We start from the raw sequence: 23,393 nt of genomic DNA, 5'->3' as shown, positions 1-23,393 counted from the left end.
CTGGCACCGTGTGCTGGCTGGGCAGAAATCACATCTTGGTAGTTGCTGGTGGACACCCAGAATTATTCACTGCAGCTCGTGAAGAGTGCCAGGCAGGAGAGACTTGATACAGGGGTGACAGGTGCAGGGGAACAATGCATAGGAGGGCCCCAGGCTCCTGTTCCTTTAAGGCTCCCAGGTTGGTTTTATGAGCAATAGTGGATCCAGAATTCACTGTAAAATGCTTAGGTGAACTTTGTACTTTGTGGCCCGAACTGCAGCTGCTCAGCAGATGGGAATTACCCACATAGTGACGTCTGCCATGAATAATGGACTTTGCAAGAAATGAGCTCCTCAATCTTATCATGCTACTGAGCTGGCCGGAAGAAACCATTTTTATTTGATCTTATAAAAGTGTAATATTCTTGGACGTGGGACAGCATGACGGATGGAACGGAGTTACGCCCTGCATCCATAGACAGAATGGATGTCAAATATTAGTGGCAATAGAATTCTCTCTCTAGTTTCAGTAATGATTTGCAATGTAATTAAGTGGATATTCGATCCCTTTCCTGGCAACCAAAAGCCCTGGCCCCCTCTTTGCTAAGTGATTCTGACTATTTGGACCCGATAAAGGCAAATGAGAAACACTGTTGTACAATGTAACCCAACACAAACTTCAGATGCTACACATGACACAAACTAAACCAGAGAAAATACAACCCAACTCAGCCACCAAAGGCATATTTGGCCACGGCTGAGCTTCCTGACTTTGTGTTACTTCTGCCTCCTGGAGACTTGTTGAAAAGTGTCCAGGCTCCAAATCCGGCCGACCCTGAAATGCATTGTGACAGCAGTATTAGAAACAACATCCTGCTGTGCATATTTCCATGTTTAAGGACAGGACCCTAAATCATTTGAAAGAATATCTTCAAAGAGTTGAAAAATTTAGGCAGAATAAAAATGCTAACTTGCTGCCTTACACATTTAGTTTTCCCCATAACACACATGGATTTTGTTCATAATATTAAATTCTAGCAATGAGATCAACAATTTCATGTTAGGTTACAAAACTGAATTTAAAACTTAATATGTTTTTAATAAAATAGTTATGAATTAAGCATGGAAAGGTAACAAATTGACCATTTTTCTGGGAAAAAAGATTGTGACTTATTTTATGGGTCATAGTTCTGTATAGTTTCCAAACTTCATATAATTAGTGCATAATGCATTTATAATGTTGTCATAATTTTACTTCCAACAAAAATATAAAATAGGGGCACCTGAGTGACTCAGTTTGTTAAGCGTCCAACTTCGGCTCAGGTTATGATCTCGGGGGTTGTGAGTTCAAGCCCCGTGTCGGGCTCTGTGCCGACAGCTCAGAGCTTGGATCCTGCTTCAGATTCTGTTTCCCTCTCTCTCTCTGCCCCTCCCCCTGCTTGTACTCTGTCTGTCTCTCTCTCAAAAAATAAATAAACATTAAAAAAATTTATATATATATATACATATATATACATATACATATATATATATATATAATATAAGCTCCTGTATGTTTTTGGAAAGGTGGAACCAGGAAATAGGAGGACAACAGAAAAGAATAAATGGAGACTTATCTTTAAGCCCTATGCCAAGACAACCCATCATTCCATGTTACTGATGTCTGCATGATGTCTGCAAGCAGAAGCAGAATTCTCTTAACCCGCTTTATCCTTCATTACTGTCAACTTGAATCCTGGAATTCAAATCGCAAACTTCTGCAACTGTTCTATAAGCGGCTACAGCTCTGGGTCTTTTTTTTTGCCTTTAGCCTCAGCTCCTGGCTCAATGAAGAAAGAAGACTACCTTTCCACCTTTGCATAGAGACCTCCCTCAGCTGGCAAAGTAGGTTATTCACATTTCCATTGCAAATGAAGGGATTGGATTCCACAGTTTGAAAAGAGAGAAGTTGGGAAGAGGAAGGAGGGCTGTTTTGATTTGACTGCAGGAAAAATGCAAACCCTAACTGATCAGGGACCTCTGAATTTGTCTGCCTCTCCCGGCTTCCTTTGAGGAGGCTGCTCTTTTTGAAAAGGAAGGGCTCCTAACATTTTTAGTAATTCTGCTAAAATATCAGTAATCGTTGCTGGCGGTCAGGATGATGGTGCCCCTGACTTGTTTGCTTTGTTCTCCCAAACAGTTCTATCCTAAGACCTAACTCCCTCTTCAGTGCTGACAACCCACAATAAAAAGGGCCTGGGAGTTTTGTGAGCTCCACTAGTAATCTAATCAATACGATAGTACAGCCAGACCTGCCTCTCCTCCACCACACTCCCCCTCACTGCTTTTGGCCATATTGTGACTTTTGTATTTTCTGGGCATTCATCTTTTCTTGATAACGCCTGTAAAAAATGGCCCTGGAGCCATTAGTGGATAGACGTGTCAGTTTCTCTCGGGTCCTCAACCCCTAGAACTCAGCTAAGGGCAAAAGGGTTAAAGATTAAGGAGTAATTTCATAGTATTAAAAAGAAACTGGAAGTGATGGCTAGTTGCTAGATAACAAAACAAAGAAAAATTCCCAAAGTGTTTTCTTGAGGATGAAAACTCTACCCTTGAAGACAGGGGCTTTAGCTACTCAGAACAATGCCACTGGGCACTGATAAGACATAAAAGAGGGGATAAGAAGGGAGAAGCAAAGGACTGTGCCATTTGTTCAAATACCGGTGCTTCTGAAGGAAACAGGAATGTGCTCCAGATCTGATAGCGGATTTTTGAGAGAATCCTTTCATAAGGGTAAATCTCAGTGTTTGATATATTAACAGACTGGCGTGTTTTCCAACAGCCTCAGACGAGGGAAGATACTTATCTATTCCCTTTTCCTCTATGGTTTGGCTTCCAAAGATTTTTATGAAAAAGATTTAAAAAAAAAAACACAACCTACTATATTCTAGTTGGCAGCTGTGAGGAGCTGCCTCCGTGTCAGACCTTGTTCTCTGCTGTCACTTGCAGCAGCTGAACCCTTATGGGCAGCCCGAGCAGTTTGTGGACAGGGTGGAAAGAATGAGGGAAGTCTGTGCTCTGTCTTCTTTGGTCGGAAACACAGAGAAATATGGCCTCTGGTTCACAGCCCTAACACTACTCACAAATCAGGACTGATGCTTCTATTTCTATTCCAAACCGAAGTAAGGACTTGAAACCACCTCCACTTTGATGAACTAGTCCGTTTTCTTGTTCTGGCCGAGTGTTTTGTCTTTTTAAAAAAATGTTTATTTATTATAAATATTTTCATAAATATTAATAAATATATTTATTAAATATTATATTTAATCAGTATAATTAATAAAAATAAATATTTATTATTTATTTTCAGAGACAGAGCGAAGAGGAGGGGCAGAGAGAGAGAATCTCAAGCAGGCTCTGCACTGTCAGCACAGAGCCTGACGTTGGGCTCAATCCCACGAACCTCGAGATCATGACTTGAGCCAAAAATCAAGAGTCAGATGCTCCTCCGACTGAGCTACCCAGGTGCCCCTTGCTGTAGCTGAGTGTTTGGAGAGAACAGGTACTGATTTGTGCATAGTGGTAGTGCTTCGAACCAGAGACTGTATTTACCTGTTTCCTTGCTTTCTCAGTTCCTGAGCCTGCCACATTCCTCAGTTCTGTCCCCCTTTCCATCTCAAAGCCAGCAATGACCATGGAGTCATTCTCACCAGCCCCACTCTGACACAGGCTCCCCTCACAGAGCCCCCTTCCTGTCTCATCTCTAAAGACCCTGGGGATCACATTGGGCCCATCTGAATAATCTCTCTATTTTAGGGTCAGCAGATTGGCAGCCTGAATTCCCTTTTGCCATGCAAGTGTAAAATATTCACAGGTTCAGGGGAGTAGAATGTAGCCATCTCTGGGAGGCCATTAATATGCCTATCACAGGATTTAAGAGCGGCTCCTCTCATATCATCTGAACACATAGGAGGCATCTTGTTAGAAATTAAAATCTGTATTTTAACCAAGATACCCAGGAAATCTGCATATACATTAAACTCAAGAGGAGCACTGATGTAATCAGTTTGCCCTTAGATATGAAACAGTATTTAAGGGTAGCACATGTCAAAACACTGAGCTCCTAATTTAGTTCTTTGAAGTTTAGTTCCCATTGGAATGCATCATCAGCAAGAATTTGAGGGATTACTATATAACAGATGATGTAATAGGTGCTAGCGATACGGCAAAGTATACAGTGAATGAGACCCCCTGCACTGATGGGACTTACATTCTGAGGGGGAGGAAGACAGAGGAAAACAAAAGCAAAATACACTAATTTTGGGGGCGTCTGGGTGGCTTAGTCGGTTGAGCGTCCAGCTCCGGCTCAGGTCGTGATCTCGCGGTCTGTGAGTTTGAGCCCTGCTTCGCGCTCTGTGCCGACAGCTCAGAGCCTGGAGCCTGTTTTGGATTCTGTGTCTCCCTCTCTCTCTCTGACCCTCCCCCATTCATGCTCTGTCTCTCTCTGTCTCAAAAAAATAAATAAATGTTAAAAAAATTTTTTTTAAAGAAATACACTAATTTTACATAGGGATAAATGCTCTGAGAACAATAAAACAGGATCATGTGACGGAGTGCATAGTGGAGGACGTGTCAGCAAGGGTGATCAGGAGGCCCGCCATATTAAGCTGAAATCTCAATAATGGGAAAGAGCCAACCATGTGAAGAGTCAAGGAGACTGTCCCAAGCAAGAGATGCAATGCCCTGTATACAAGACTAAGCTTGGCATGTTTGAAGGAGAGAAAGAAGGGAAGAGTGGTTTCAGATGAGGTTCTAAAGGTCCTCCCGGCCAGATCCTAGGGACAGGGAATGGAAGCAGGAAGCTGCTGCAGTTGTCCAGGCAAGAAATAATGGTGGCTTGGACTAGGTGGTGAGAATTGTTTGGATTCTGGAGGTGGAGCCAATTAGATTTGCTGTGGGGCTGGGTGTAGAGATGAGGGAATGGCACAGTTGGGTTGGTATGTAGCTTATATTGGGGTCTTACTCTCCCATGAGTTAAACTTTCATTTCGTGTTTTTTTTTTTTCTAATCCAAGTCTTATACATTTTTGTAAGCCAGTTGAAAAGTAAACACAAGTGTGCCACACAACTCTGGTCATTACTGGAGCACACACAGGCTGGCTGTTAAATAACACCCTTTGTGTGTGAACAGCTGGAGGCTTGTGTGTTTGTTGAGGATGACGACCTTGGCTCCACAGTCTGATGCCCCTTGTTCCCTAGGGATGAGGAAATGATCTATCTACTCTGTTAATTCATTAACAGCCTCTTGGACCATTAGGATTGTTACCAGAGTGCCTGAAACACAGCAGGTGGCCAGTGATCCTCGGGGCCACGCACATGAGCATGAGCTGAAGACAGGAGCTCTCCTGACACACAGGCTCTTACCTCGCTCTTCTGTGACGCTGCCATGACTTTGACCACTGATTCTCCTTACGTTTAAAACAATACAGGGGCACCTGGGTGGCTCAGTCGGTTAAGGGTCCGGCTTTGGCCCAGGTCATGATCTCGTGGTTCATGAGTTCGAGCCCCGCATCGGTCTCTGTGCTGACAGCTCAGAGCCTGGAGTCTGTTTCGGATTCTGTGTCTCCCTCTCTGTCTGCCCCTCACCTGCTCACACTCTGTGTCTGTCTCTCTCTCTCTCTCTCAAAAATAAAGAAAACATTTTAAAAAATTAAATAAAAATTTATATTAAGGGACCTCCTTGTTTTTCTTCTGGGTGTCCTCCATATACTCCACACTCTATACAGAGCACAGAGAACATACCATAGCATTTGCTGTGCTTAACGTCTTTAAACGTCTTCCCATTGCTCTCGGGATAAAAACTACAAATCTTTATCACAGCAGGGGAGGTCTCTTAGCCTACTTTGAAGAGATGCATTTCCCTGTGTCTTGTACCTCACTCACACTGGGTCCCCTTCACTTGCTGGAACCCTGAGCTCTCTCTGGCCATAAGGACTTCAGGCAGACTCCCTACGTCAGGAATGACCTCCTGCTCACTTCCTTAAACTCGTTAGCTTCCTCCTTGGTCAGATATCGGGAGCCCCACCCCACCACCCCCGCCACTGTTTAGGCTAGTTCCTTATTCTCTAAAGGATCCCTTTCCTTCTGAACATCTGCATCAGTTTGTTATCAATCAGGCCTTTAGACCTGTAGTTCTCAAAGTGTGATTCCCAGACCAGTAACACGGGCACCACCCGGGAACTTCGACATGGGAATGCTCACGCCAACCCAGACCCACTGAGTCACAAGCTGGGAGTGGGTCCCTCAATCTTTAGTGTAGCAAGCCCTCCAGGTCATTCTAGTGAAGGCTCAAATCGGAGATCCGTAGCTCCAAGCAGCTCTTGCCTTTTTTTGCTCAAAATTCCATACCTCAGTTTCTAGCACAACTTCTGGCTTGTGGTGTGTTCCCAATAATTATTTGTTGAGGGAATAAAATATAGAAAATTAAACCCTGACCTATTTTTTAGAGGGAAAAATAAAACCTTTTACCAGTGCCACCACTTAACATATCCAGAAATTCAAGTAAATTCCATAAGTTAATATATTTCTAGTCTTTGAATTTTGATTTTATCAGATGCCTATTGAAATATTTTCAGTGTATCTTGGACAGATGGATGATCTTACTGTTTTCTAACTGACCAAAGTGATAAAACAGGTAAACGTGGAATAAGTAAATTGGGTTGGGAATAACAGTCACATTGATATGCTTCGTGATTGTCAATGCTCATTGAAAAATATCTGATATAAGGAAAGCTTTAAAAAATGAACTTTTTTCACATATCTGGGGGGACCTTATTCACCTTTTTTCTGACATAATAACTAATATAGTTAGTATATCCAATTTTTCATTATGAACATTTCTGTTATTTTCATTAGGTTATCAAACCTCATAGTGGAAATGTTAAAATACATTTTTAAAAACGATCTCCATGTAGAAAAAATTTCTCATTTTTAAAGGAGATGGTCCTAACCATGTCTTGAACTTTTTGTCCCTGACTTATTTTATTAAAAAAAAATGTTTATTTATTTTTGAGAGAGAGAGCATGAGCAGGGGAGGGGCAGAGAGAGAGGGAGACACAGAATCTGAAGCAGGCTTCAGGCTCTGAGCTGTCAGCACAGAGCCCCATGTGGGGCTCAAATTCAGAGACTGAGATATCATGACCTGAGCCGAAGTTGGACGCTCAATCGACTGAGCCACCCAGACGTCCCCCTGACCTATTTTAAAATCCTGGTTCCTTAAAAAAAATGTCAGAGAGGGCTCTCTTATCCTTTATTAAAGATAAGAGTTAAGAGTTAAGTGGCTGACCTTGGCTCAGGTCATGATCTCATAGTTTGTGAGTTTGAGCCCTGCATTGGGCTCTGTGCTGACGTCTCAGAGCCTGGAGCCTGCTTTGGATTCTGTGTCTCCCTCTCTCTCTGCCCCTCACCCACTTGCTCTCTCTCTCTCTCTCAAAGATAATAAGTAAACATTAAAAAGTTAAAAAAAGACAAGAGTCCAGTGGCCTTCAGGAGAAGGGTGTCCTCTTTATAAACCCACCTGCAGGGCACGCTGGGGCACGCAGTGTTTGATCCAGTTTCCTTGATTAGAGAAGACCCTGGCCATGGAAACTGGGCAAACATTGCCCTCTAGCTCTACTGGCCAGGTAGAAGCAGCCTGTGGAACATTGGCTCTTTGTGCTGAATTTGTGCTCAGAGGTGCAGGTGGCTGGTTCCTTTGTTTCAGCAAAGGGTGCCCGGCCAACATGCTTGGAAAGAGACACCGTGTGGAATAATGCACTTTCTGCTAAAATTTATTACATCATGCTCATTAAAATTATTTACTAAGGACAGGAATGCACACATGGCTTGTGGGCTGTGGGTAGCGCTGCAGCCCACAGGAGTGTGCATTGGGCTCCCCGAGGAGGAGACAAAGACGAAGGAATCCAGAGAATCAAATCTGATCTGCATTCTAAAACCGGATTTGAACTTTTTTCAAGTACTCTGGTTGGCATTTACTCACCTCTCAAGTGCCCTGATTTCAGCGTAGCACCTGAAAGTACTTTGAAAGCAACCATATATATATTTTTTTGAAACTCTGCTCGCTTAGAATATTTACCATGTGAAGCAGCAGACCAGTGATGACCCCAGGCAATGAAAACGGCAACTGGAAACTTAGTCATCGGAGCGTGAAGCTGACTTATGCCAACGCCATTTACCCAGGGAAGTTTCTAAACTCGGAGAATCCTCATTCAGCAGTAAGACCTAAATGTCCCATTGCTGCTATGCTATTAATGTCACAACCTCTTATTTTATCGATCAAATGTAGCTCTCATGCAATGTGCTGAGGCCAAAATCTCCATTGAGTGGATTCTATTTCCCTATTCGTTTCCATTATTTTCACATGTTTTTGTGCAGGAAAATAAAAATCCCTAATAAGTTTGTAATTTCTGCCTTGTTCGCTGGAACAAAGCCTAGTGCAGAGCGGGAGCGGAATGATTACTCATCCAGTGACTAAATGAATGGAGGTGTCTGTCAGATTTGTGACATGTTGGATATCCTGGGTGGTCGGTGGTATTAATTTCTGACAAGTGTTTTGTACAGATTTCCCCGGGCTCTGGGATTTTTGTTTATTTCAGGAGGTCAGAAGTTCTCGAACTTTAATCCTTTCCTCCTCTGAGCAGTGGTTCTTACACTTCAGTATGCATCAGAACTATCTGATTAACTGTCAAGGGGAGCCCGGGGTCTGCATTGTCAACAACTGATTGGGAGGTGGGCGGCCTGTGGACCACATTTTGAGAAGTGCTATCTTCAAGTCTGGCGTTTGTGTAAATGTAATAAAATTTTACTGGAGTTCCAGCTGATATGTAGATACCAGGGCCTGAAAGGGGCGCTGGGCTACAAAATATAAACTGTCAGTCCTCAATTTGGCCAATTCAAAATATGACATCAAATAAGGGTCTTCAGAATTGCAGACCTTTCCTTGGAAATATTCCCCCCCGCCCCCGCCCAAAAAAAAAAGTGGTTTCATTCTCTTCCATCAAAATACCTGAGAATCTGATTTTTTTTTTTTTTAACCTCCACTACTGATACCTTGGCCCAAGGCACCATCATCCCTCCCCTGAACTTTCAGCTCCTTGATAATTTCTCTGCTTCCACTCTTATGCCCTCTTCGGCCACACTGATCCAGTCACCCAAGTGCTCAATATCCTTCAATGGCTTCTCGTCGGTGGGAAAGATGAAGTCTCACAACTGCCTACGAGATCCTGCGTGCTCTGGCCCGTGACGTCAGGAGCCTTCGCTTCTGCTGTTCCTCCCACTTCGTTTACCCCAGCCTGGCTTCCTCCATCCATATAGGCATGCACCTGCCTCAGAGCTTGGTCTTGGCTGTCCCCTTTGCTCCCAGCCAGATACCTACACAACTGGCTTGCTCACCTCCTCCAGGCTTTTCCTCTAATGCTACCTTCTCACCAAGGTTTCCCTGGACATCATATATGAAATCATAACCCCCAGCTGTCCACCTCCAGCACTCATTATTCCCTTTCCCGCTTTATTTTATTCTTCCTACCTTTCAGTGTCTAATAATATATATATTGTTACTCATTTATCTTACACAGCAACTGCATCCCCCTTTGAGGAGGCCACCCCACAAGGCTAAAGGTTTTGTTTGGGCCATTGCTGAATGCTCAGGGTCCAGAATACCTGTCTTTGGGAAGCAGTTAATACATACTTGAGGAATGAATAGATGAATCCACTGTCTTTTACTTCCCACCCTCTTCCCACCTCTTATATTTCATGTTTATCCTCCGTTCTGACTTTAATTCCATTGTTGACCATGTTTGTTCTCTCTGCTTTCCTGTGGCCCGATCCAGCATCAATTTATACCCACCACCTCCTATCATTTGTTTGGCTTTGTTTCTCTTCCCAGTGAGACATGGGTCATGTTTCAGGGCCAATTGTGCGTGTGTGTGTGTGTGTATGTGTGTATGTGTGTGTGTGTGTTTTTCCCCGTCTTTTTTTCTCATCTGCTTTTGCTCCAACTCAGCCAGTTCAGTGCTCAGCTTTACTCTTAGAGTTTTCAAATTCCTGCTCAGTTATTCCCAAACCAATATAAGATGCTATTTGCTGTGTATAAGAAAACCACTGTGGATGTTCTATATATTGCATAACCTAACATCAAGAGGGACACAGTGAAAATGAAGTGTGTCCTAAGGAGTAAGGGAGGGAGAGAAGAGGATGGGAAGGCCTGTTTTGAGCCCCTGGACCAATTCTTTGGATATCCAATTTATGAGGAGACTTAGATCCGTTAGTTAAGGCTGCTCCTGAGAATTCTGCCAACTACAGTGAAATTAGACCACTATTTATAAAATATGAGTGATTGTTCCATGAAAGGTTATGTGTTAGCAGTCTTTAGGACTAGTACTCACTGTCTGCACTGTTGATTCATATTGATTTTGTGGTTCATTCATCATGCTTAGAATGACAAAGTCCTGGGGCTTAATCCACCAATGACTGCTGAGTAGGATAACACATACAGGCATATAATTACCTGGTAATGAATGTCCTCTCATTGATGAAGATCCAGGAAGAGCACTGGTGAGCCATCATATTCAACTTTTCTCCTTTTTTGAGATCATCGGAGGATACCCTAAGACGTGAGGATAACATTAATGGTATACTCCTGTGATGCATTCATAAATTAGTTTCTGACTTAAATTGAAATGTTTTGCTTTGTCCCCGCTGAGTAAAAGTATTTGGGACAAGTTTTTTAAGTAGTGTTTCTTCTATGGGCATGAGGGTTGGGAAGGGAAGGAAAGAGAAAGTTTTGTTTTTTTTTTTAACCTTGTGCCACAGATCTTATACTCTTGTCTGTGAGCCACTTTCCAGATGTTATCTTACTCAATCCTCAGACCGTCCCAGCAGGGTGTGGATGTTATTACCTCTATTTCCAACACTTGGTAAGTAGTGGGACACATAATTTGAAACAAAGTCTGAATCTTGAAGGCCTCTAATTTTTTTTCTTTTCACCAACATTGTTTTTGCATTTCGGAAAGGTTACACAAATTCCAATTTTTGATTTTCTATTAGTTGGCCCATTCCAAGATTCTTTTCAAAGATATATATATTTTTTCTAAGAGAATTACTATTGAGGATAAGTGAGATGCCCTCCAAAATTTCAATCGTTAGAAAGTAGGCTCAGTTCAGCGATTTAACTATAACACATTTTGCGTGAGTTTCTAAATGGCATCCTGTAAACCACCTTTTCATGACTTTTCACAAAGTGACTTGCTTGACAACAAGTAATAATGTCTTGTTTTCTCTGCTCTTGCCCCCACTTGACCTTTATAAGTTTTAAGATGTTTAGGTGTTTTCCCGTTTTTGTTATCCATATGTGCTTCTGAGAAAAATTCATTTTCTCTCTCATGATATATTTCTCATTTGAAATTGAAAATTATATTCTTCATGTTCTTAGGGAAAATAGTAAAGGAAGAGGAACGTATAATTTAATTTTAACAATCTCTGAAGAAAGATGATAAAGAGGGCATATGAAGAAATACTAGATGGGCCAGAAGTATATAACTTCACTTCCAGTCTTCCCCTTGGTAATCAACTTGAGAGATTGACAACTATGGAATGGAGAGATAGGGAAAGAGAAAGGCCAACAGGATAGAGAGATATTTCTAAGAAAGTATAATACAAACCGCAATGTTGGCCCATGTTAAATGCAAATGATTTGCAAATTTGTAAGTGAAACCCCCGGGTCAAAATTGTGCTGATGATCACTTTACAGTTGATGGCTGTATTAGCTATGCTCCTGGTAATGAATGTATCCGGTATGGTTAAATTTGGCATAACTCCTGTCAGGAATTCTACTTCTGAATTTTTAGTATTTGATTTGGAACGCACTCTAAGGATTTTTTTCATTTTTCGATTTATCCACAGTTCTGGTACTACCAGGTTTTATTGATTCAAAAGTTATGTTCCTGCTCGCTCTATAAATGCACAGGTGTGCTTGGGGTGTTTGAAACTGCTGTTTTTTTGGTTCGGATCTTACTTTTTATTGAGAAGTATAAAAAAGAAAAAAAAAAAGAAGAAGCTACATGAGGAACTTTGACCGTCTGGAATAATAGTTTCTGAAGCCTTGCTGGTTTTACAGTTTCTAGTAAATTTCCAGAAATTTATGAGAAAAATTTAGATGTCTTGCTCTTATTACATTTTTCAAGGAAATTTCCAGAAACTTGTGGAAAAAAATTCAGTCAGTTTTAAAGTTCTGCTTACTTGACAGCTCAGTGTTATTCTCTTTAAGAAGATACTAAAGTCCCAAAGGCTTCTATAATCCCCCCGCCCCACCAAAAGCATTTTATAATCATTGAAATTATTTTGGCAACATGGGAAGACAAGATAGTTAAAGTAGGAAAGAAATCCTGGATCAATGTTTGGAGATGTGCAGAAAAGAGGAAAATGTACCAAGTAAACTAAAAAACTACAGAACCAGTGGTCCAAGGCAAGGAAGGATTGGCCAGTTTGGTAAGTCTGTTTTTGGAGTATTTCTAGAATGAGTTCTCTCCTATATGATTCCGCGCAAGGGAATACATTTCTTCTATTACAGCCACTCAACCCAAATTGACTGAACTGTGCCCCAGTCCTGCAAACACAATTTTAAGTTTCCAGGCATCTAAAATCAAGCTCTGACTCGCAAGTGTTGATTAAGTGTGATGTAACATCCTTCAAGTTTCCTTCAGGCTTTGGAAACCGTGGTCAGATGTGAATAACATCCTCCTTTATGTCTTCATCTAAATGGCATTCGGGTGTGACCAGAGATTTTAAGTACAATGTTTTCCAGTCATTCCATTTTGCAGAAATTACATATTTAATTACTATTGCTTCAAGCCTATAGAATCATAGGGGATATAGCCAGGATAAAAGGCTAGGCTAGAGAGAAAAGTTCAATTTTTATTAAAAAAAAAAAAAAAAAAAAAAAAAAGAAGGGTAGGGACTTCCTCCTTTTACTTCCAAATTAGCTTAATTTGGTTGGAGTAAGGTGTTTGGAAGGTATTTCATATCATCTTTCTCCAGGATAATAGCAATCCTCCCACCCACTGCCCAAAACAAAGAAAAAAGAAAAAAAGAAAAGAAAAGAAAAGAAGAAAAAAAAAAAAAAAGGAAAGCTATGTTCACAAATTCCCTGATGCATTATAGCACATTATTTGAAAATATATAATCTAGGGGCGCCTGGGTGGCGCAGTCGGTTAAGCGTCCGACTTCAGCCAGGTCACGATCTCGCGGTCCGTGAGTTCGAGCCCCGCGTCAGGCTCTGGGCTGATGGCTCAGAGCCTGGAGCCTGCTTCCGATTCTGTGTCTCCCTCTCTCTCTGCCCCTCCCCCGTTCATGCTCTGTCTCTCTCTGTCCCAAAAATAAAATAAACGTTGAAAAAAAATTTTTTTTAAATAAAAAAAAATATATATAATCTATTTGAAAGCTATGAGCACATCTCACTGGGAACATTGTAATAGTCTCTAAGCTGAACGCCTGACTAATTCCCCTTTATGTTTTTACTATCTGGACCATCACATCATTTTCTTGTTCACAAACTTTCCTGGGATTTCATTCTTAGCAAATACAGTCCAGGTCTCCTAACCTGACATTCAGGTTTTCTGCAATTCCACCAAAACATCTACTCTTCTAAACTTAAAATTGAAGATTTTCTCAAATACCGGGTCTACTGGTCCAATGGCTCTCAAGCCATTGAGTCTCTTGTCACCAGTTAGTTACCTCACATGAGAGGGCCCTCATCACCACAGGTTGATGTTCAGATTTCTGCTTCTTCCTAGTCTCTGCTCAAGTGGGACTTATCAAGTCTCTCCATAGTCTCTTATCTGCACTGCTCTGATGCCATTTTCTGCTTTTCACCTTGTATCATTGCTCTTGATTTATACCTTTTCTACTCCTATCTTCTTGCTGAAAGAACAGTGTTCCTCTAGTTGGGGATGTCATCTTCTTTGACAGCTCATCATTGGAAGGGGGTCTCTTGGAGGACTTGTGATGGAAGGGACAGAAGCTTAGCCATCAGGCAAATCAACTCTATAAGTCAGAAGTTACATCGGTATTTTAGGCTGCCTTGCGAGAAAGATACGGCACGTTCCAGGAGCCCAACAGATCCCAGTTACTCATTCATAGGATTTGGTCTGGGCTGTTTCGTTATATAGCCCTTGCTCTTACTTCTAAAACCTGAGTTTTGCCTCTAGATGCTATCATTTGAATCACCCACAAAAAAGGTTATTGTTGCTCCCTACTGAGAATCCCCTAGTGGTAACCTCATCGTCCAAACACTGTCTTCTCCTGGATATCTATTATTTACCATTTATTCTTTTAATTTACCCCTCCCTGCACCTCTCCTCCCATGTTCCAATGGCCTGTATCTTAACAAATGGTTCATTTTCTCTCTGAGCAGCATTTGACAAGGTTGATTGTTTCCTGCTTTTGAACTCCCCCCGCCCCCTTTTTTTTCTTGAGGCTTTTGAGACAAAGCAGTAACCACAACAAACTTGCCTTGTTTCTTTGCTATTTCACGGGACTCCACATTTTAGTCTCTTGTCCAGACTCCTCTGCACAATCACAGAATGCTGGTTAGTTCTACTAGCCTATCCTCGGCTGTGTCCTCTTCTCTGTCTACACTTTCTTCCAGATAATCGAATCCATCTCTAACCCAACTTCCCTGCTGAGCTCTAGACCCATGTCACTACCTACTTAATCTGTGCTTGGAAGTCTAGAAGATATCTCCATGCAAATGGCCCAGACAGGACCATGGACTTTCTTCAGTCTCCAGAATTCCCTCCCTGACAATTCTTTCCCATCTACCCAATTTGGCACCATAACTAAGACTCAGTTTTATCTTTTCCTCTTTCATTAGAACGAGATTCTAATTCAAAAGTAGATCCTACTAATTGTACCTCCAACATATCACCTGAACTCAAAAGCTTCTATTTCCAATGCTACCACCCTGAGTTAAGCCATCATCATCATCACCACCTTAACTCCTGAATTTCTGCATCAGCCTCATGGCTAGTTTCCCAGCATCCACCAGTGACTAGTCTTCCATTCTCCACACAGAAGCTAGGTGATAATTTTATTTATTGTATTTATTTCTTACTTATTTTTATTTTATTTATTCTTTTTAAAGACTGAAATAAATCTCATCATCTGATGATTAAAACCTTGCAATGACTTCCAAGAATGAGATAGAATAAAATATAGCTTCCTTACGATTACTCACAGCATCCCATCAATCTCTTCAGTGTTCATTCCCGTCTTTACTTTCCTCATTGATTCCCTTTTGTCTACATTGGTCTTTTTGCTGATTGTCCATCACTCCCTAAGCTCATTCCCGTCTTGGGGATTTATACTTGCTACTCCTCCTACTTAGAACACCCTGCTCTTAGACTTCCACATCTGTTTTCCATCATGCTGATCGTGGGCCAAGTTTATCTCTTCATTCAGAGGCTTTCCCTAAGCAATTCTCAGTCAGCCACTACCACATGATTTCCATTTAGGTATGTAACAGTAATTGAAAGGATCTTATTTATTTACTTATCTGTCTTCCCCAACCACAACATGAACTTCTTTGGATCAGGGATTTTTGTATTTATCTGTATACATCCAGCTCTTAGAATTTTGCCTGGAACATGCAAGGAATTCAATTCATATTTGCTGAGTGACTGACTAAATGTAGAATTGCAGATATGGCCTGAGTAATTGGTATTTGTAAATCTTTCTTGACCTCATAGTTAACATGATAGCTTTGCTGAGATTAGAAGTTGGGTATATATTGAACTGAAGAATCACCAGTGGAAGTTTCTTACAATCACAAAGTGATGTTGACAGTGATGGGCTGAAAATCACTGCAGGAACTTCCTGGTTGGCTTCCTATTTGTATTTATACGAAAATAGCTAAGGTGTCATTAAAGATACCAAACAATTGCTGTGGAATTATATTGTCAAACTGGTGAGCTATGCTAAAGCCAATCAGAAGATTTCAGGTGTGATTAAAGGATTTCAAAAGCACTTACATTATTCTCTGACCTTAGGAAGGAAGACAATAAAATGGAATTTATGGGGGAAAAAAAAACAGGATAAAATTTTTTGTTCACTGGCAATATATACTAATTAAATAGTAATCATATTGGCTATATCTGAATCTAAAAATTGGCTCAACAAAATATTCAGTCTAAATGCCCGAAAGGTAAAAGTCTCATTTTATTATTAATTGCCAAAGTGAGAAATAGATCTGTGAATTCAAACAGTTTCCCCTCTCCAATCCCATTAACTATGACTCATAGTAATTTAAAACCTTGTAGGACATTTGTGAATATCTTCTAAATTATAGAGACTGGGTAGATTTAAGGATCTGAGCTAGTTATCTCAAAAACCTTAAGAGCAAGATAAGAGAGGTCATGATTAGCAGAGATGAGGATTTATGAAAAAAGGAAAAATGATAATTCTAGAAGCTTAGAGGTCTCATGTTGGGCATTCACAATTTGCTTGGTAGGGCATAATAAACTATGCCTTGAGGAGGAAGGTAGTTGTTACAAATCTATGTACTTTACTGGGAGAGTGAATCACACAAGCTATCTGGTCCTCGGGCCAGAGTTTACTGACCTTGTGTATGAAATAAGATTATTATTGAATAAGTTTGGTTATTTATTTTTTCATTTTGTCCAGATAGGATGGAGCTCATGAGACAGGAAATTAGGTCAGCAATCAAGTCCTGGAGAAATAAACAGTCCTGGAAATACTAGATGGGTCTAAGCTCAGATGGGCCTAGGTGGCTCGACAGGGAAGGGCAGAGACTGAGAAAGCAAAGCAAAGCAGACAAACAAGGTCTAAGCAAGCAGACGAGATCAGGAGCCTGAGAAGGCAGGATCAGACAGCACCAGCTCGCAGGCCACAGTGAGACCTGGGAGCATCAGAGAGCACCTGTGCTTTGCCTCCACCTGCTCTGTATCCTGCCTGTATCCTGCCTGTATCCCGCCTAGACGTGTGCTTGCCTGGATTGGCCAGGTACCAGAAGGAGGCCAGAGGATGGGAGGTGACTCCTAGCTCCAATGAACTCAAATGGTCCAGTCACTTAAAGTACCTTCCTGTGGCCTATCATGGATTAAATGGCCACTTGCTTAACAAGTGGAAAATTTGATTCACTCCTTTGTATAGTAAACAAATATTTCAGGAGTTCCCTCTCTGGGCTTGCCCCTGTGCTAGGCACAGGAAGCGTAGCCTACATCTGTGTCTGTAGCCCCTTATTCCTGGGATCACTGGTGCACGAGGTGCCGAACAGTCAGAATTTTACAATGAACTAAAAGAATATAGGTGCTAACTTCCCAACATTCCCCAGCCAAAGGATATTTTTCCTGCCTCTGAAATTACACAGCAAAATATCTGCAGCTTTCTAATTACTTACTGCTTTCTCTAACTAAATTTTACTTTAGTTAATTTGACTATTCCTTTAGAACAAGATTATGGATTATTTCGTTTTTGTACCTTCTAGAGTGAGTGTATATATGCAAGTATGTAGGTAAAAACATATATAAAAGAATGAATATATGCAATATATAGGGAGACATATTAAAATATTAACTATAAAGCTGTAAGCTACGAAATCATGAATGATAATTATTTTCTTTTTGATTTCATATGTTCTTTCTAAATCATATACAAGGAACATATCTTACATAACACACACCATAAAAGTTACTAAGAAAAAAAAAGAATGGAAATTAACACATTGGAATAGCAAATGTGTATTTAAATTATGAAGTAAGATTATATTCAGCGCAGTAAACATGAAGGTTTTTTTTTTTTAATCATTGTTTTGGCCGGAAAAAGCAATGGAAAGTTACAAATATGTATTCAGTTCCAAAATAAAGTTTTTTCTCTAAACTCTGACCAGGAACCTTAAAGTTCAGAAGAACAGATCTATATACAATTACATGACTTCAAGGAAATGAGAAAAAAAAATCTATAATTCTATCCATTATCCAGTTCTTAGTAAAACAGTACAAGAGTCCAGAGAAGTGTGGTTTCTGGGAAATATCCGGCTCTATCTTTCTAAAGAATTTGCCTCATTTGCAAAGATGGCAAAAGTGAGAAGCTGACATATAAAAACTATCACTTTATTAAGTGATATTTATTACAGTTAAGAAATGCTTGTTTTGAGATGCATAACAATGTATCATAATGCTGGAATATAAGACGGGACTCAGCAGGGTATGGATCAAACACCCAAGCTTCTATGTGAATATGCCACTCCTGTCAGTCCCAGTGGAATCTCATTTGAAATGCCAACCTTTGATATCCTATTCCATATTGACAGGACATTAACGCACTGGCTTGACTGTCCCCAGAGCTCCCTCAAGGCACAGGAACTGTAACAGAAGCACATGGGTTTTCAGCCACTTCAGGACTCAAGGCATCTTGCCACCACTCGGTCTGGAGGGCAGCTGCTCAGTCTGCCAAAGGCATGTTCTGGAACTGCTGCTGTGGTACCACTCAAGGATTCTCTGCTTCATCTAGTTTCCAAGAGGAAATTCTAAGCTTGACTTCACAGGGATGGTGACTCATTGTTCTTGTGCTTATTTGTGTGTGGGCTGCAGAGCGAGCACTTCCTGCTCTTGAGCCCCATTTACTGGGCTCTGGGATGGTGACGGGGAAGTGGTCCTTTAGGTGATTAAGATTACACTGTCATCACTTAAAAGGGAGACATCGTCACGTTCCACTACGGAAAGCAGTGGCATTAGTCTGCAATTTGAAATGATGTCATGGGGGCGCCTGGGTGGCGCAGTCGGTTAAGCGTCCGACTTCAGCCAGGTCACGATCTCGCGGTCCGGGAGTTCGAGCCCCGCGTCGGGCTCTGGGCTGATGGCTCAGAGCCTGGAGCCTGTTTCCGATTCTGTGTCTCCCTCTCTCTCTGCCCCTCCCCTGTTCATGCTCTGTCTCTCTCTGTCCCAAAAGTAAATAAACGTTGAAAAAAATTTTTTTTGAAATGATGTTATGAAGTGATATAATCACCGTATCTGATAGCTTGGAAAGACACAGATGAGTTTCTGCCACAAAACCCAACCTTCTCTAACACTAGACCTTAGGGCAAAGAGAGAATATTCAGAAGTTCTTTCTCAGAGGTTGTATCTTTGATTGACCTATATTTGAAAAAAAATTCTTTTAATCTAAACTTTAAAAAAGATCATAATTCCAGTTAGCTAACATACAGTGTAGTATTAGTTTCCGGTGTACAATATAGTGATTCACCACTTCTCTACATCACCCAGGGCTCATCATGACAAGTGCTCTCCTTCATCCCCACCACCGATTCCCCCATCGCACCACCCCCCACCCCTCCGATTACCATCAGTTTGTCCTCTGTAGTTAAGAGTCTGTTTCTTGGTTTCTCCCTCTATTTTTTTTTTCCTTTGCTCATTTGTTTTGTTTCTTAAATTCCACATATGACTGAAATCACATGGTATTTGTCTTTCTCTGATGGACTTATTTTATTTAGCATTATACCCTCTAGTTCCATCCATGTCATTGCAAATGGCAAGATACAAATGTAAACATTTATCTTATTTATTTATTTTAATGTTTATTTTTTTGAGAGAGAGAGGGAGAGAGAGAGAGAGAGAGAGAGCAAGCTGAGGAGGGGCAGAGAGAGAGAAAGAATCCCAAGCAAGCTCCACACAGTCAGCATGGAGCCCAACATGGGGCTCGATCCCATGAATCATGAGATCATGACCTACACCGAAACCAAGAGTCAGATGCTTAACCGAATGAACCACCCAGGCATCCCCCAAATCTAAACTTTTATAGGAAGCTCCTGTATCTCTAAAAATCCTAAATTCCCTACCTTCAATGAATCTGTACAAGTAAATTGACTATTAGGACTAGATTTCCATTTCAGTGAAAAGTATAGGGTGCTTCTTATTTTAGGAAAAGTGAAAACAAGTATCAAATATGAAACTTTGAATTACATGCTAAAAAATATTACCTATGTGTTACACTATCTTCCATATAATTGGGCAAGCTCATTTTTTCTTAGTCATTGCTGGTTATTTCTCTCTCTCTCTCGATGGACCAATACATTTAATAGTATATCTTAAAATGTTATTCATATTGGAGATAGTAGAGGAACATATGTACACTAAAATAGAGTTTAACTAGGAAGACTTAATCTAGTTATGTGGTTAGATAAATTAATCTCATATTAATCTCAAGTACAGTTAAGTAGATTTATCTCAGTTGGGGTTACTGTTTGTTTAAACATACAACATTACAAAATGTTCAGTCAAATAATTTGGTTTAAGAAGTTCCAACCATATCTATTTGGCATAAAGTTATATTCTAAATAGGTTAGAATATTTTATGAGCTTTTAGCTATAAACACTAACACAATTAAGACCCAGAGGACAATAACTTAGTAAAGTTCAGTTTGGTTGGCTTTAGAATTCTAGCGAATATCCAATTATAAGTACATTAGAGAATCTCAAATCTGCAGTTTGAAACAAGAATCCATCAAAACAATGATGATAGTAAGCTGGGATCAACTTTAAACCATTTAAATGTATATTAATGTAATGAAAATATAAAATGTCATCAATGAAAATACGTTGCTAGTTGCAACTTCTAAGTTTGTTCCCTTCTTGAAATTACCAACATTAATATAAAACTAACAGCAACATTCACAAAAGTGCCCTTTAAATAAAATTTCATAAAGGTCACTTCCCTGTAATTTAAGTTCAGAGGTGAAGACCAACAAACACAGGTATTGTTCTTGTGTGCTTCTCGTCCATAAACACAAATGAAAGCCTATATCACTTCAATACAAACAATCCAATATGGGTGCTACCATGGTCTATTTTATCAAAGTTATTCAAGGGTTATCTGTCTTATAAAACTAAATGTCACAGGTTGCACAATCTGGGGTTGTGTGTAAGTCTCCTACTACAAGATTATATTTTCTGCTTAGAAATAACAGTTAAAATGAACGTGACTTTTCCAAAGCAAAAGTGATTGAGTAGCAGATAATTGTGAATTTGCCACTGTGTACACTCTTTGAAAAGGAGCAAGAAGCCAGATGATCTCGTTGCTGTAACTCTTTGCCCACTGGCCATCCGCTCATGGGTCCTAGACCCATTCTCTGGAAACCAGTTAAGCTTTACCACCTCCACACTGTCTGGTCTCCCCAGCTTAGCTCACCCTCCCTGATCTGGCCCCTTTGGCAGAACCGCTAATTTCTTAATCCGAACTGGAGGTACCACTTGTAGGATGCTTGCTAAGTGTTTCATTCCCATCAAAGCCCCGTTGGCATATCCTGTTATGGGGCTTGTTTTACAGGTGACAAACTGAGGCTTGGCTAGGTTAAGTAACGTGCTACGGGACAAACTAATAAGTGGCAAAGCCAGGATTTGAACTTATGGCTCTCCTGCTTCAGAACTTGTATCCTTAACTCATGGGCTCCCGTTTAATTATGCTTATTCATTCATTCATTGTTTGGTGAACTCTTAAATTACAGCAGAAATCGCTTTCCGTTTTTGGAGGGATATGTCTCTGTAGCTCTGTAGTTTCTGAGCGGAAAGTTTAGCGGAACCCTCACTTAAAAGGACCTTTCAAGTCCGCTGATTCAAGAGAAAGGGGGATGTGAGGGTTAAGTGCAATTCCAGATAAAGCGCTCTTTGAGCTATTTCCCTTGCAGAAAGGGAGAAGGGCTTCGGTGGCCACACTTAAGTTCGTGCCTTTCCCTCCTCCCCACATGCTTACCTGCGTCAGGAGAGGGTATTCTGAAAACAATCAAAAAGGAAAAGCAATGTCTGAGTTTCAACTGGTCTGATTGCATGCCTGCATTCAACTTGGCTGCCCGTGGATGCCGCTTTCTAATAACGTGTCCTCAACCTGACCTGGGGCGGGGGGTGGATTAGAGGGGTTCTTTTCCCCAGGCCCATATGTCACCTGTTATTCACACCAGGAGAAGGCTTTTTACCTGAGTTGTTGAGCTGAACTTGCTCCGGAGAGTTTGTTCCCCTGCTCAGTCACAGATTCACCAATTCCGAGCGTCCCTTGGAAAGGCAGGGCTCCCTCACCTGTCCTGGAGGTCGGAGCCAAGTGTGGAGGAGGGGCGACCCGACGCCCCGTGCTGCTCAGCTCTGCACCTGGCAGTGCCCTCCGCAGGATCATCGAGCCCCAGGAGCTGTTAATTATTACCCCTTTTCGCCAGCGCAGGGACGTGTAAGAAACCTGAGCCACTCCCTTTACCTCAGTGCATGTTGGGAGTGTTTACTTTCTTTCTTAGGGGCAGCTGATAGGAACACTCCTTTGCTCCCTGACACACATCGTGAGAAGTGAATTGACATTACCCACTGAAATGGACTGACTCTAACCTCGACTCTGTGCCCAGATTACAGGTGAAGGGTCCCTAAGAAATGACACTACCTGGGAAGGAATGTCATTATTCACACGTCCTTCTTTTAAAAATGTTCGCTTTGAATTAGAAATGTCTCAGTTTTCTTTTCCTTGTTCTATTGCCAGCTCCTTCCCTGCCGGCACCTTTTCACCCAGACTAGTGGTTCTCACACCTCAGGGCACACACCAGAACCCCTTCTGTAACTCGCCGAACCTGCACGCCTTGCGCCTCCGCACCGGTGAGCCTCTGATCTAGTAGGTCTGGATACTTTTTTTTTTTTTTTTTGTAAGTTCCAAAGAAGAATCTTGTAAGTATCAACGTTCAAAAACTGTTGTAATGAAGTACAAAAGAGGAATTAAAGAGTTATTTAGTCATTAGGCTACTGAATGGAATTTGGGGACTTTGCTTTTCCTCAGTGCCTCCAATTTCAAAATGGGCACCAAAGACTTAGAGACCTTCCAATGACAGATACTGTAGAAATGCAAAGTGCTTTTATTTACACACACACACACACACACACGCACACACACACGCACACAAACTTTTTAGTATCATTGTTCATTTATGTTTCCCATGTAAAGCAACTATTGATAATTTTTAAAAAAAGTTATTTTACAAGTGTAAACCTTGGAGTCCTCACAAGAATTTCAATATAATTCAACAATGAGTTCAGTAGGCACATTTGACCTCTGGTGTCCTTTGAATTCAAATGTCAAAGTCATAGACCATTTTTCTAGATTTACAGGTTACCTGTTTGATCAATGGAGTGCTTTAAGGATTCTGTATGTTCAAAAGGTCAGACAGTTTATCTGTTTAACTTGTGTGTGAAGGTCAGGAATGAGGAGTTTTATCACGTTGGGGGGTTATTTTAATAAACTGAACAGAATCAAGCAAGGGGCTTATTAGATCACAGTCAAAGCTTCTATAACCTCTTATATGAGGTCAGTGTAAGTTGGGATTACTTGTGGGTGTTAACTTGA

General features: G+C 41.0%; 1 protein-coding gene across 4 annotated transcripts in view; it reads right to left on the bottom strand.

The window, feature by feature from the left end:
* The window catches only part of RASSF6 (Ras association domain family member 6), a 49,459-nt gene extending 27,005 nt beyond the window's left edge, over window positions 1-22,454 (bottom strand). The window contains exons 1-2 of one of the 4 annotated variants that reach the window (XM_045056227.1): window positions 22,094-22,448; window positions 10,522-10,620 (exon numbers count right to left, since the gene is read on the bottom strand). In XM_045056227.1, the coding sequence (XP_044912162.1) occupies window positions 10,522-10,580 (59 nt within the window). In that variant the 5' untranslated portion in view covers window positions 10,581-10,620; window positions 22,094-22,448. Of the gene's footprint in view, window positions 1-10,521; window positions 10,621-21,993 lie in introns of all 4 variants that reach the window. The other 3 variants (XM_019829371.3, XM_019829375.2, XM_019829372.3) reach the window with 3 other exon arrangements.
* Window positions 22,455-23,393: the final 939 nt, after the last annotated feature.

The sequence above is a fragment of the Felis catus genome, chromosome B1 (assembly GCF_018350175.1).
Source record: "Felis catus isolate Fca126 chromosome B1, F.catus_Fca126_mat1.0, whole genome shotgun sequence".
Classification (NCBI taxonomy): domain Eukaryota; kingdom Metazoa; phylum Chordata; class Mammalia; order Carnivora; family Felidae; genus Felis; species Felis catus.
This window is presented reverse-complemented; position numbering and strand designations above follow the sequence as displayed.